Source organism: Dryas octopetala, chromosome 2 (assembly GCF_963921425.1).
Source record: "Dryas octopetala chromosome 2, drDryOcto1.1, whole genome shotgun sequence".
In the NCBI taxonomy this organism is placed as follows: Eukaryota; Viridiplantae; Streptophyta; class Magnoliopsida; order Rosales; family Rosaceae; genus Dryas; species Dryas octopetala.
The window spans coordinates 17,074,535-17,089,713 of record NC_141367.1 but is presented as its reverse complement, the minus strand read 5'-3'; the positions used below and the strand labels follow the sequence as shown (position 1 = coordinate 17,089,713).

The following is a 15,179-nucleotide window of genomic DNA, read 5'->3' as shown; positions in this document are numbered from 1 at the left end:
TAAAATATTTATATTTGTCTCATGAAAGTTTTCATCCTAAGCCAAAGACATTCAAAAATTATTTTTCTTTGGATATAGCAAAAGTTTCACCAATCACCCTTCATCGGTATGAAGAGTATACAACTACATCTCAATGTTTTGGGGCTATATATGACTTAATGTGGTGAAAACTCTTTTTTTTTTGGTCAGATTGTGAAAACTCCTTCAGTTGGAAGAACAATGTGCATGCTGTTTAATTCAACTATTTTTCTTTAACATTTTACTTGACATTCTCACGTTATGTTATACCGTATAGTAATTAATGATGCGGTGTACATACAATATAGCTTGTTAAAAAAATAATTGAAATAATACAATTTTCATTTTTTTTAATGGGAAGTAGATAACTTCATTCAAGGCTCATGGCCAATAACGGTGCCTTCATCAAGTAAGGTAGCATACAACCAAGAGGGATACTCCTCCCTCCATAGTACAGACTCATCAAGGAGAAGAGATTGTTAGGCCTCAAACCTCACAAGTTAATTGGTTAACGTCTTAAAACTATTCTAAAGATCCCTTCACTCCTATTTCATATATTATAATTAGGCATCGTCAACCTAGAAAAACAAACGAACAAAAAAATAATTCTCATATAATATATACGAATAATAATAATAATAATAATAATAATAATAATAATAATAATAATAATAATAATAATAATAACAACAGTTTACATGTACTATAAATTGGAAGTAGCCTTTGTCAATGACGAATCCAGGAATTTGATTCCGGGGGGTCATAGTGTACACTATACCATCAGGGAAGACGGCGGACGAAAACGGGGAGCACTGCAGCAGGGGCGACGACTAGCTGGGTACTAGCCTTAGTGGGTTGGGCTCTGTGTGTGGGTTTTGCTGTTTGGGGAAATGAGTGAGGAAGGGGCTGAAGAGCACACAGCCACACACACGGGTCAGCAATAGTCTTTTTTTTTTTTTTAAGTTCCTAGCTCAAAACGACGTTGTTTTGAGTAGGAACTTAAAAAAAAAAAAAAAAAAAAAAAAAAAACCAAGCCAAGTGACCCAGTGAGCAGCCCGCAGCCCAGCCCCCTTTTTTGTTCTCACTTTCTCAGTGAGCACTTTCATCAAACACCTGGAGGGCTGGAGGTTGCCTTCTTCACGTCGAGGGGTCACTAGTGTCGCCATTCAGAGGTCCAAGCCTGCGTGTTCCGCCGTTTAGGGGGTCGCCCGACCCCCCAAGCTTGGCTATGCGTCTGTCCATGGCCTTTGTCTGGCTCATAGTAGTTCACTGGAGGATAAATTTTGAACACCCATGAAAGATGATGCATAATCATTGTCTGAAGTGTTGAAACTAATAATTAACCTGTGGACTTCTTGTATTACATTCAACCGCTTAATTAGTGCAATAAAGCTTTTGTTAATTTATTGGTGCTCAAAATTTGTCTAATAAATAAGCAACACTGTAAATGGTTATTAATCACCAATGATATATTACCTAATTAAGGAGTGAACAACAAGGAAATGCTGCCACATTGGTTTTCGATGATATTCAACAAGGAATTGAACAAATACTCCAATTCAAATATTATTGCACTGGAACTCTTTTTTCTTTCAAAATTTTTTTTTAAGCAAATATATAATTATTGATCTCTATATATGTGTCTACCATAAACTTGGAGAAAACCAAGTGAATTTAGACCGCATTGACAAGATGGCACTTGGTAAAGAACGCTTCCAGCCGTTTTACCAGTATCAAAATAGAGTTCTCATCATTATTTTCTGGTCTCTTTAAAAAAGCATCAAACACTTGCTGGATTATCATGACTTCATTGCTGGTTGATTCTAACAAATATTGTAAGTATGTTGCATTCAACCAGACTTCATACTGATCATGAAGTTCAGTGTTGTCATTAACTTCGGACCAGTCGCTTTCTATTCTGCTATATATAGATCAACTTCAATTCTAATGCATGATCATCTCCAAAGTTTAAGGTACGTGCCAAGGCGTATAGCATACCATAAGAAGGAAACAAATATCAATAAGTAGTCGCTTCTGATCAGTGATCATGATCATCGAATACCTGGAAGACACTCCATGTTTTGTCTCCAGGTCTACACAAACCCAATACACCATAAAAAATTGCTGCTACCATACAATATATGTTCGAAATTAATATCTGAGGTAGATAACGCAACTTGAAGACAAAATTTCAAGGCCCCATGACGTTCCCAATCCGTGATTTTTACAAACTCATGAAATCGGATTGAAATAGAAAGATTTTAGAGTCGATCGAGTCCTTTTTAAGGTTTTAAACAAACAAATCTCGTTTTAATAAAAAAAATAGTGATAAACAACTTGCACGGAATGTGTGTATAAGAGAAAATGTTCAAAATAAAATCTTGATCGAGCACTTAAAAAGCTAGTGGTGGCCTCTGGCATGGGTGTCTTAGTGTCTAGACCAGAGAAAGATAGGGGAGGAGGAGGTGAGAGGGAGATTCGCTGTGTAAATTTTTTTTTTTTTTCTCAAAGGGTAAAATTAGGTTTTCGACTTTCAAAAAAATGAAGGGGTATATAAAGAAAAACGAGAGTCAGATTATTGACTCACCAAAATGCTCTAGAGTTAATAAGTTAGTAAGATAATATTGTGCTAACAACACTTTTGGACCCACTACACAATGTAATTTTATGATCTAAATTATTCATATTTTAGGTTTTCATTCAAAAATCAACTTTGCAAAAAATCAACCAAATAAAATCATTTAGTCATTTGATTACCGTTACAATCATTTCATGTTTTATTGAAAAATTTGTGTTCATCCATTTACATGAGCACAATTAGCTTACTGATAATTGACTAAACGATTTCTGATTTTATTGATTTTTTTTCCAATAATGATCTTTGATTGAGAATCTAAAAAATTAATGGTTTAGATCATGAGTTTACATTGTGTAGTGAACTAAAAATGATGGTTAGCGTCGTATTATCTTATTAAGTGGTTTGATCTAGAGCGCTCCTCGTTGACTCACAATGTAAAACCTGAATAATGCAATTCTTTTTTATTCTAACAAAATTAAGGCGAAAGCTATTCCGACCACCCTCCATTACTGAGTTGACTACCTTAACATATTTTGGACAAATTTTCCTATTTTACCCTTTCTTGCAAAAAATTATGGAATCACCCAAACTCATTCGACTGTATTCCACTGAAATATACTAAGGAGTTCAGCAACTACAGTCGAATATAATGACAATGTTCGGCAAAATATTGCCGAATGCCTTTTTCATTTACATTCGGTGATTACTTACAGAAAACTACGTCAATGTTCGGCAGTTGGGTGCCGAATAACCATAAACATTTCGACAGACAAGTGTTGAATGACCCGACGAATAAAATTGAAATTTTTTATTTTAAGGATAAAATTGAAATTTAAAAATAAGGTGATCAAATCAGAAATTTAAGATGGTTGGAATAGTCTAGGCCCAAAATTAAATCAAATGAAGCCCTTTCCCATTTAAAAATTTGGGTTTGGGTTCTAATGGGCCCTAATGGGCCACTCAAATCCTTCAGTGTCAATTGTAAGTTTGATAACTTTTGGCCCACTTCATACATCTCATGAAATAATGTAATGGTCCCGAAACCATTACTGAGTGTCGAACTCGAACTCGTACTTGGAATCACTTTTGCTTCATAAAACCATCCTCTCCCTCTAAACTCATGACATCCCCATTTACTCTCGCAGACTATGGGCGACCGAGACCGAGAGAGGGACCGAATCCGAGACAGAGACCGGGACAGAGACCGCCGCCGAGACAGAGACGACCATGACCGTGGCCGTGACCGCGACCGCGTCCGCAGCAAGAGGTCGCGTACACCCGAGCGCACTAGACCACCGCGCCACACCCGCTCCCGCACGCGCTCGCCGGACCGGTACCGCTCACGCTCCCCCCACTCCCGTTCTCGCACTCCCGAAGACCGGGCCCACCGGCGCCGCCACCATCACCGCAGCCCCTCCCCGGAGCCGCGGAGCAAGCGGCAGCGGCGCGAGCCCACCGTCGAGGACGAGAAGGAGCGGCAGAAGGTGGTGGCGGACTTCGTTGAGGGCATCGCGAAGGAGCAGCAGCAGAAGCAGAGCAGCAATAGCGGCGGAGAGGGGGGAGGTGCGGACGAGGACGAGATTGAGATGATGAAGAAATTGGGGATTCCGATAGGGTTTGATTCGACGAAAGGGAAGCCGGTGCCTGGAGCCGACGTCAGCGGTGTTCGGGCGGTCACGAAGCGGCAGCCGAGACAGTACATGAACCGCCGCGGTGGATTTAATCGGCCGTTGCCTGCCGAGCGGAATCGCTAGACTACTGGTAAGGGTGAATGTGCTTATTTGCTGTTTGGCTTATGGTTTAGGAATGTGCTTATTTTGCTGCTTAAGTTTACTGGATAAGTTGGATATTGTTGAGCGTAGTAAGGTTTTAGTTTATGATAAGTTAATTATTGGATTTTTATGTACAACTCTTGGGTGGTAGAACTATGCCTTTCTTTTGTTCTTGTTCATGGCGGTTAGAATAAAGTATTTTGGGTTTTGCACCAATGCCTGGACTTGAAGAGCTTGCACTTTCAAGTTTTTTTTTTTTTTTTTTATATGGTGCAATTGACCCAAATTTTTGTACATTTCCCTGTTATTGTGTTCTGTTCCCCCTGGATATTATTGTGGGGATGAATTCCCAGTTTAATAGGTTCTAGCCTTCTAGGGTAGGTTAGTCATGTTCTTAGTATCGAGGAGGATGACCATTCTATCTGCTTGAGGAATGGGTTGGAGTTATCACATTGTGGGCTGAACTCAGGCAGCTAGTAATTTGCTCGGTAGTACTAGTTTCTAATTGAATTTTGGTAGGTATTACATTGTCATTGTGGGTAGTACTTATTATTTTCTAATCTAAAATATTTGGAGACATAGAGTATGTGAATAGAATTAAGATTTAGTACCGGAGTTGAACTAGAGAAAAGCAAGAAGCTTGATTTTCTTAATGCAACATTATTCATGAAGCCATTTGCCTAAATGGCCTTAATTCTGACAGATATGTTTCTCTTATCATTTCCTTTTAATTTTTTCATTTTCAATACCTACCTAAATGTGATGACAAGCTTTTGGTCTGTTACTTTGCATGGCATTGTTTAAGCAAGTCATCTTCAATTTTTCTATATTTACTGTAGATGCTTATTTGACTTTTATATAGGAATCATTTGTTTCTCTAACTGTCTCCTTTATTTCAATTCCTTCTTATAAACCCTGCACCATGTTAGAGTCAATATCTGAAACTGAATCAATGCACTCAAAAGTACAATTTGATGTGTTTGAATGTTTTTGCCTCATTGTCTTGTGTGAATTTTTTTAAGTACTTTCATCATCATCATCCTTTGGTCCTTTGAGTTTAAGATTTTTTTTCCTCCCAACTGAAGCAAATCTTAAGTATGCTGTCATGAAGGAGATGTGTTTTCTCTTGGTCAAGCTTTTCTTGCCTCTTGGTTTGGGCCAAGATGCTTGGATATGTGATTTTATTATAAGTTTTTCTATATGGGTGATTGGGAGTTTATCCATTCAATCTATCAAAGACTTTCAAGCCATTCCTCAAATTGTTGTGGTTATGCAATGGAAAGATATGGAGTCTGCAATGTGTTTAGCAAAATGGTATATTACTTGGTTAAATTTATTTTAAGAAATTAAACTGATCTCCTCTACATCATTTAAACATAGTTTTGTGCTGTGAATGATGTGCAGATGATCTGTTGGTGTTTTCTTTATATATATATTTTTTTTTGTTCGAACTGTATGGGGCTTTAGACAGGAGATAATGGGTTTGGAGGTTGGGATTCTACAAAATGTATTTTTTCTTTTTTAGGCGGTCCTAGGTTTTACCTCAGCTATTTATCGTTTGAAATGACCATGAGCATTATAAGTTTTTTTTTTTTTTTTACCAGACAGGATCTTTGTAAGCTGGATTAGGCAGAACGGGTCACTTACTGGTTTCACATTTGCTTATTGGTAACAAATCTTAAAATCTTCAGGTAACACTCTTTTTAATGGAGGTATGGAGTTAGACCTTCTATTGGTGAAGTTTGTTGGGTGTGAGGTCTTCTAATGTTTGAACCCCCTTCCCCCAAGAAAAAATGAATAAAATGACTGAAATTATTGGTCATATATGTTTCAACTATGGTTGTTTTCACTCTTGAATAAAATTTTGGAACTATTTTAGGATGGATGAATAGCGGATGGAAGAAGGCAAGATTGTTACCACGGATATGCCCTTGTCTAGTTCATGAGGCAACTTATGGTTTTGGGAGCCCATGACCTAGAGTACTGTAGAAAAATTCAATGAATGAATAGTTCTGCTTGATGGAACTTAGTCTTTTGTGTTTTCCTATATCTTTTGTTCAGGGGTCAATTGTGTTTCCCACGTCTTCTGTGGAAGTGCAATGGATATGTGTTTCTAGTTAGAGGTACCTCTAAGGTCATGTGGTTGAATGTCACTATGGTAGGAATTTAAAGATTAGGGAGTTACTCAATTGGAAATTCCAGAATGTTTTGGGTCACCACATAGCACAAGTGAGTGCAGTACTTTATTTATTTATTTTTATCTGAAGTGCAGTACTTTATTTAGGTAGGACAAGAATAGCATAAAAGTATTAAAAATTATAATTTTTACCATTGAGTTTCTGATTCATCACAAAACATATGCCAGTTCTTTTCATTGTTATCGCCTGGAAAACCTTTGATGAATAAACAAGTTTTATTAAAAAATTTGCAAGAATAACATTATCTAAGTACACCAGAAAAGGATACAAGGTAATTAAGGGCATAAAGAAATTAATATCACCTGGTAGTGAAGCTGGTTTGCTCTGTTTGCTGGTCTGATAATGTTTATTTAATAGTGCCTAATTAGGTAATAACACGTTTTTGGGTTTCAGTTGTGTTCTTTTTACCTTGCCTTTGAGACATAACCATTTAGATTTGTACATCACAGGTATATTAGTTTGATATTTCTTACTTGTCAGTTTCTTTTGCATGCAGATGAGGATTTTCTAGCATGAGTTGAACCCATGTGAAGACTTGGATACTTGAAAGCTATAAGTAGGATCCAAATCAATTAGACCATGTAAGACTTTCCTGAGTTCATTGTATTGTTCATCTTATGATTCCCATGAGATTCATGTGATTGTTGTGTAGGGTTTATGAACGAATTAGTCACTTAGGCGGATCAGTTGTGATAGTTTTTGCTTTGCTTCTCAATTCATAATCTGAACCCAATTGATGATTTGCAATGCATAGATCTTACACTTTTTTTTTTTGTCTGAAGCATATGGTATTGGTAGGGTATGGTTCAGCCACACTTTGGCATTTACTTGAGGTTGGAACAGGATTAAGTTGAATCATAAGATTGAGCTTAAATGAATGAAGGTGGTTATGGTAATTTGGTGGTGACTGGTTAGGGTTTTGACCAGTACAAATCATAGGGTTATGTATTTGGTGGAATAATGAAGTCAGTTTTCCTCTATTTACAAGCACTGTGTTAAAAATAAGTTGTGCAATTGGAGGCTATAGCCTGATATAGTGCAATGTAACAGATTCTCCTTGATTGCAGAAGGTGAGTTCTATCATATTCTAAGAAAGTTCTTAGGAAGACCATCAGCGGGAACTTATTAATCACTACTTCCTGGATTATTCTTGCAGTTCGATTGAGCTTTTGGACATTCTATCCTATGAACTAGAGGGTGCAAAACAGCCTCTCTATTTGAAAAGTTCACTTGATCCATTTTATTTTGGTTCCCTGCTATGTAGTTTCTTATAATTGGACTAAAACTTTCATTTAGCGGAGGTTTAGCATGATGCGATGAGAGAGATTGATATGGTGAGTGTGTATACAACTATACATTGAGGCCCTTCCCCCTCGATTAGAAAAAGTAAACCAATAGAGCAAGGCAAAAGGGTTGGGTTAAGGGCATATCCACAAGTAAGAAACAGCTGGAGTGTAAGATTCCAAATGTAAGGGTTTTAACAATGTTTATGATCAAATTGCTTGAACATGATGTTAACAATGCATAAAAGTTATATTTGTGTGAGGAGTAATAGAAGAAATACAAGCATTTTAAATGATTCATTGAATCTAGTTATTTCAAATTTGTAAGATTTACATTATAGTTAATCACTTTCAATTCATTTGAAACACATTGTGTTGGGTAATTTTTTATGCTTCTAAGTTCTAATCAATATAAGCTTATTATTGTTATGACTACCGTAAGTAAGCTCATTGGGACCATGGGCATAGCCCATGACTCAAAGAAAACAAATAGGAGAAAAAAGAAAAGACAAAAAGAAGATAACAAGGTTGAGATATATCTTTCTTTTTTTTAATCGAACAATATTGAGGCGAGGAGATTTGAACTTTGGATCTCATGTAAGGGTAGGGTAAATGCTCTTAAATATTGTTATAAACATGAGAAAGAAGTATAAATAAACATGAGAAAAGTAAGCATATATAAGAAAGATGAGTCTAGATTATAAGATTTTAATGGTGGTAAGTAAACTAATTGTCTGAAATGTGCCCATCAAACTGAAACGTGACATCACGAACCATTAGTGCTGTGGTAACACTCACCTACATAAAACAAGACTACTAGTACAACTTTAATGGAAAGATTAAAAGTGAATCAATAATTTAATACACTATTGAGAGGAATCATTGACAGGTTTTAGGGCAATTATTCAAAAAATTTATAAGACAGTAGCTAATATGAGGAACAACTAAGAGATAACACATTCAAGAGTTACATTTAGCATGATTGTTAAAACGAATACTTTATTTAAGTAAATCTAGTCTTACATGTATCGTTATTCTTTACTTATCCCACATATTTTATCTCTTATGGTAGCCGGATGCAACTCAGTCAGTTTTTTTTTTTTTTTGGTCAAATACAACTCAGTCAGTGGAAACAAATCTAATACTCGTCAGTGGTGGTAAAATATTACACTGGGATCTAGAGAAGTTTTAATTTTGTATCATCGATTATGTATAAACCTCATATAGAATAATAGAACCCACCACAACATAATAATCCATGTACATATTATAAACAAGAGGTAATAGCTGTAGCACTATTTGTGCTCCGGTGTGTGAGTGAAAGACAACTAGTTTCACCCAGGGCAGCTTTTCTTTTTGCGGCTCCGTCTTGAACGTAGGGAACTATTAGATATTTTTTTATTTTTTTATAAAGCAATAACATTGCATTAAAACAGCAAAAAGGATATAAAAAATACAACGATATGACAAAAAGTCTTACAACAATAGGGCCAACAAGCTAAACGCTTACAACGAAATAAGAGTCCAATCTCATAACGTCAGCATCGAGCAAACACTACAACCGCCAAACAGAGCCAGCGAGACACTGTAGAAATTAATGACCTAGTCGCGCTTGGGTCCACAATTCAACCAACATCTCTAAATCGAGTCTGATAGTAGATTAAGGTGACGGATTTGACAGTAGGCAATACCGGTATCGGCGAGCATAGTGACATCCCTACACCTTTTGACAACAACCAGAGACAAACTGGAAGAAAGATCTTTAGAGAGCAGGATTCGACGCTGCACAACACGCAAATCCTGCACAACGCCACGGACAAACCAAACCAAAGTGATCGAAAAAGCTTTCCTTTATTGAGAAGAAAAAACTCTCACATGAAGAAATGAAAAAACTCTCACAAAGAGGGATGAAAGTATCCCTTGAGGAACACAAAAGCCACCGCCCCCACCCCTGGAAATACTTGGTTGAGGAAGATATAGTTGAGGAGAGAGAAGAGGGCGTTTAGGGGGTGGCAGTTAGGGTTTTGTTATGTATCAAAATAATATTATGGAACTATTAGAACAAATCTAACAATTTAAAATGAGTTATTAATATCAGCAATTAAATTCAATCCCACCACTAAAATGAGTTATTAATATCAATAATTAAATTCGGGTAGAGATCCTTTTCTCCAAACTCCCTGTCACTCCATGTCCCCTCTCACACATTTTGATCTTTTTTTTTTAAGTAAAATAAAAATTAAGAAAAACTCTCAAAATTTGTGAGAAGAGACATGAAAAGACAGAGGATTTGGGGACAAAAGATCTCTACCCATTAAATTCAATCCCACCGCTTGAACAATTTGAGCACTTGGTGATGCTCAAATCCTATCACTGAATTTGAGCTCATTGTGATGCTCAAATCTTATTGCTCAAGTGAGCAAGATGCGTATAATTGACCTATATAATATTTTTTTTTTTTAAGTTGCTTAGGCTGCTTAGCTTTCAAAAAGGAAAAATCCAATCCAAATGGGGCCACCACTCGCCAACCTCAAATTCATGGGATTAGACTTTTCCAACCACCAACATTAAAGAAGCTAAAAACCATGGGCTGAAGGATATCTCACACAGATTAAAAGGCATTTATTATAAATTAAAGTTTCTTAGTATCTTCCCAAAACAGGGAAGTATAAACTACAACCTCCATATATGCATGCATACCACAGAATTCAAAGAACAAAAACAGCGACAATGTGAAAATGAAAAACTGAGTTCCTGGAAAGCAGCTCTATAGAGGAACCGGGAAAACTGTATCTCGCCTTTTTAAGCGTCGGTGGTAGTGGCGGTGGCGGCAGTTGGCTTCTGAATGATGAAGGCCATGCACTGACCCTGGTTGATGTTGTCGAATGCCACACATCGTATATAAGCATTTGGGTATGCTTTTTTGCACTCCTGCATTTCATTGAGCACCCGAGAAGGGTCAGTGCAACCAAACATGGGCAGCTTCCACAGTGTCCAGTATCTCCCATCATAGTACCCTGGCATCCTGCTATTCTCCCTTTGAACATACCCCACCTTCCATAAATGTAGCAATCAAATATCAATGATACAAAATCAACCCCCAAAAATTTTACGGCTTCAGATTCTCTACTTATATTTTATGTGCTGATATTGTGTTTATATCTAAAACTACGTCGTTACAAGCTTTTTTTTTAATTATCTTTCCCCTACAAACCTCAAACGCTTAATCCTAAACCACAAGATTAACCCCCAAAAGCTCCGATAGAGTTTTGGACACAAGCACAATCTCAGCACAGGGCCACAGAAAACAAAAGCAGATGATTCTACTTCAATCATATTTCACAATTTTTGGGTAGATGGTATTCCAAGCGCAAGATCCTCACCAGAAAGGTATCCTTGCTAGTATGACTATGTGTTAGAGAAGTTGAAATCTGATTTCTTTTAGAAATATAGAGCTAAAATTCTGAGATCAACTTACCTCATCGAATTCAAGGCAAGGGATCCATCCCTTCTTGAGCATGTAGTCAATCTCCTTTGCAATTGAATCATCAGAGAGTGGTGGGAGGTAGGAGAGGGTCTCGAACTTCTTGTTGTTGATTGGATTCCATGTCTGTAAAATTCAGAACAGAGTGCAAAAATGGAGAAACAAACCATGGATGAGATTTTGGGAACTTGGGAATTAACTAGTTAGATCACATTACCTTCATGCAGTGAGTTCTTGAACCATTGGAGACAGTTTTCTTGGTCCACCCAATAGAATCTTTAACTGGGAAAATTTTTGAAGGGTTGGTTGTCAAGCCAACATAGCCAGATGCAGCAACTTGAGCATTAAAGATTGCAGCAGACATCTCCAAACTTGATGCTTAACAAAAAAAACAGCACAGTGTGTCAGTGCACAAACACAAACACAAACACAAAGTGAAAGTTTTATTTCTAAAGGTGGTGGAATTGGTTGCAAGAGTGAATGGTATTGAGGGAGATGGGTACAAGGTGGTGGAGAGATTTATAAGGCACTTGACCTTTGATCTCATCAACTCTTCTGCTTTTGCCATCCTCACTACCAGTCATAGTCCACTTGGCATGCCAAGGAACGATTGGCCCCCACCAACTTCATGGTGCCACTAGAGAGTCTCTGCTAGCCAGTTTTGCAGACATCATAGTAACCGTTTCAATTAAATATAAAGAAGATATGACTCATCTCTGCCATTGGCTTTTCATGGATCTTAGAAAAAGTTAAAAAAATGCTGGGATGTGGACATGGGTATTTCAACAACCTTCTTTACACATGGATAGAAATAATTTATTGTTGTGGTTCCCAAGTTGTTCTTTTTTTTTTGCTAAGGCAAGATACCAAGTTGAGCCGTTCAATAAACAAATGAACCAAAATAGACAAGCATGATGATGCCATGAAGAATATGAGAATTATTAAAATCTTACAAATAAGAACCATCAACCAAGCATCTTTTGACCCTTAAGAATCAGGGGCTTGGATACAACAGAATCCTCAATGACTGAGGACACTATGCTACCCCAGCACTTCTCAATGAGGTATTGAAGTTGCAAGAGAATCCCCCATGGGAAATTTCTCTCTATAATCTAAAAACTATATGAACAATCATAAAAATATTAATCTGTCTCAGTGAGAGATTTTTTTTAATTCAAGGGAGGGAGAGGGCAAGATTTGAACCCTTAACATGAGTGTTGGGGTAAAGAAACTCTACCACTGGAGCCAAAAGCCCCATGCCTCAATAAGCGACTTTGAATCGTTCAAAGGGTGATATTGCAGGTCAATGCGTAGCAGAGTCCCATGACAATGACTGTGTCCGGTCATTGCATAGCCGAAGGTCTTGGCGAACAAAAGCAGCAGGAAGAAGATTCTCAATTCCATAGCATACTTATGGACACACCAAAGGAGGCAGGCATTTAAGTTAAATACAACAGCATCATCACACGCATGCTTCAGTTCTCTTTGGCTAAGCTCAGCTCAGCTACTCTATAAAGTAAAATGTAATAATATGTAGCTGGATTCATCTTGGGACAGACAGGACAAACTTGCCTATGGATTACTCTTTCCAATTCCACAATAAAGAGTTTTTAAAGTAACGATGCATCACTAGCAAAGGCAAAACTTTCAAGTTCCCTTCCGAGTTGATTTAAAGTTCTGTATATCTTTCTCGAATGAGAATGAGACTTATCGTTGGCTACAAATTTATGGACAACACCATCAACCTCAATGAAACTCCAAGCAGATATTGTAACTACTTCTCTACCCTTCATCATTTTCCTTAGCCTCATCACATATTCCCAATTGCCCAATTTGGCATACATGTTGGCTAGAAGAACATACCTTCCACTATGTTGAGGCTCTAATTGAATAAGAAGCTTCCCCACCCTATCCCCTAACTCAACATGGCCATGTATCAGACACCCATTAAGCAAAGACCCCCATATAGCTCCATCCGGTTCCATTGCCATACTTCTTATTAGTATCTCTGCCTCTTTCATGCGTCCAGCATGGGCTAAGAGATCAATCATGCAGCCATAGTGCTCAATCTCCGGAGCAATGCCATAAACTTTACTCATACGTCCCATTAACCGCCATGCTTCATTTACCAGAGTCTTGTGATTACATGCAGTGAGAACTCCAACAAATGTCACAGCATTAGGTTTAGGTCCCTTCTTTTCCATTTCTGAAAAAAGCTCAAGCCCCTTTTCATTCTCACCATTAATAGCAAGTCCCATGATCATAGCACTCCAAGTAGTTACATCTTTATGTGGCATCCTGCTAAACATTTCTTGTGCATCTTTAATGAATCCACATTTTGCATAAAAATCTATTCCTGCAGTACCAAGCTCAAGTCCATACTCAAAACCATTTTCATCCAAATACAACTGAATCCACTTCCCTTCTTCGAATGCGCCCACAGACGCACAAGCATTAAGAACACTAACCAAAAGAGACACTTTGAGCCTCACATTTGTACAACTCTTCAATTCACGAAACAAGTCAATTGCTTCATTGAAACAAGCATTCCTAACATACCCAGAAACCATTGCACTGTAAGAAACATCATTTCTTTCCGGCATTGCATCAAACAGCTCACGGGCTTCATGAACCAACCAATTACTACAATACCCACTAATAAGACTAGTCCAGCAAACCACATTCTTATCCAAACTTTCCTCAAACACTCTACGAGCAAATTCCATAGCTTCACATTTAGAGTACACGCTAATAACTGAGCTAGTAACAAAAACATCACGGCCATGCCCAAACTTCATTATTTGACCATGTAGCTGACCAAGCAAAGATACACCAACACAAGCTTTAGCTAAAACTGTGAAAGTACGAGCATTTGGGTCAATCCCCATCCTCCTCATTTTGGTGTAAACAGAGAGACCCTTTTCAGATTCCGAGTTTTTCAAGAACCCCATTATCATGGAATTGCAATCAAAGACACTGGGTCTCTGAGTTTGACCAAACAGAGTCTCTGCGAGGCGCAAATCACCGTGTTCTGATAGTGCAGAGAAGGCTAAGAGCTTGCTGGTGATGTAGGTAAAACGAGCAAGACCAGTGGTGACTGTATGGGCATGGATTTGCTTTAGTTCGTTGATGCTTGAGCATCTTTGTAGTAGGAGAAGATATGGAGGAGGGTCTGTGACTGATTTGAAAAAGACTCTGCTCATGTGGAGAACACTTTGGAGTTGGCAAAGAAGCAAGTATCTCTCACCCAAAAAAAAGAAGAAGCAAGTAGCTCACATTTTAAGCCTTCTGGTCCATCAAAATTTGGAGGGAAAATGTTGTTTGTGGCATCATACTGTAATAAATGAGGATAACACCATAAGCCATTCAAATCCAAGACCCCTCATTGTCAATAAAATAAATGTTGAGCTGAAAAAATTGAAGGGTGAATAACAAAGTGGAGCTTCAAAAGATTTTGACCCCTGTGAGTCTGTGACATGGAAAAAACCTAGCCGCTAAACAGAAAACACAAACAGAATTGTGAGAATGTGTCTAGAATTATAATGGTGCCACACTGCCACTCATGCTTTTACTCGTTTTACTTTATTTTATATTGTGGAGATTTTACTTGTTGGGTAGAGAAAATTCCTATATGTCTGCTGGAATGATTGTAACTCTTTTTTTTTTAGGCCCCGTGGGATTGCAGAGGACCCAAAAGTTGCTGTGAATGACAATTTTCAATCACCTACAGCAGTTTTGGTGTTTGGTAAAAAAATAAAAAATTGATTTCCTCCACAATTCTCAACTCCCCACAGCAAAAACAGAATGTAGGTTTCTAAGTGCTTTTGAAAACTGCAGTGAATTACA

General features: G+C 37.7%; 2 protein-coding genes and 1 pseudogene across 7 annotated transcripts; 1 reads left to right on the top strand and 2 right to left on the bottom strand.

Moving 5' to 3' along the window:
- The first annotated feature begins 3,701 nt into the window (after positions 1-3,701).
- Positions 3,702-8,090, top strand: LOC147293561 (U4/U6.U5 small nuclear ribonucleoprotein). 5 transcript variants are annotated; one of them, XR_015120482.1, is made up of 4 exons: positions 3,702-4,357; positions 5,973-6,059; positions 7,063-7,147; positions 7,634-8,090. XR_015120482.1 is itself a non-coding variant. In XM_086232872.1 (2 exons), the coding sequence occupies exon 1, from the start codon at positions 3,745-3,747 to the stop codon at positions 4,348-4,350; it is 606 nt and encodes a 201-aa protein (XP_086088998.1). In that variant the 5' UTR covers positions 3,704-3,744; the 3' UTR covers positions 4,351-4,357; positions 7,063-7,297. The 5 variants fall into 5 exon arrangements, 1 of the variants encoding a protein (XP_086088998.1); XR_015120481.1 differs by lacking the exon at positions 7,634-8,090 and adding an exon at positions 7,349-7,626; XR_015120480.1 differs by lacking the exon at positions 5,973-6,059 and having other exon boundaries at positions 3,704-4,357; positions 7,634-8,082.
- Positions 8,091-10,472: 2,382 nt separating this feature from the next.
- Positions 10,473-12,396, bottom strand: LOC147293560 (ribulose bisphosphate carboxylase small subunit, chloroplastic-like). 2 transcript variants are annotated; one of them, XM_086230526.1, is made up of 3 exons: positions 11,551-12,396; positions 11,328-11,459; positions 10,473-10,780 (listed from the first exon to the last, which is right to left on the bottom strand). In XM_086230526.1, the coding sequence occupies exons 1-3, from the start codon at positions 11,695-11,697 to the stop codon at positions 10,652-10,654; spliced, it is 408 nt and encodes a 135-aa protein (XP_086086652.1). In that variant the 5' UTR covers positions 11,698-12,396; the 3' UTR covers positions 10,473-10,651. The 2 variants fall into 2 exon arrangements, with proteins under 2 accessions (XP_086086652.1, XP_086086651.1); XM_086230525.1 differs by having other exon boundaries at positions 10,473-10,903; positions 11,551-12,383.
- Positions 12,397-12,401: 5 nt separating this feature from the next.
- Positions 12,402-14,744, bottom strand: LOC147293559 (pentatricopeptide repeat-containing protein At5g06540 pseudogene; annotated as a pseudogene).
- Positions 14,745-15,179: the final 435 nt, after the last annotated feature.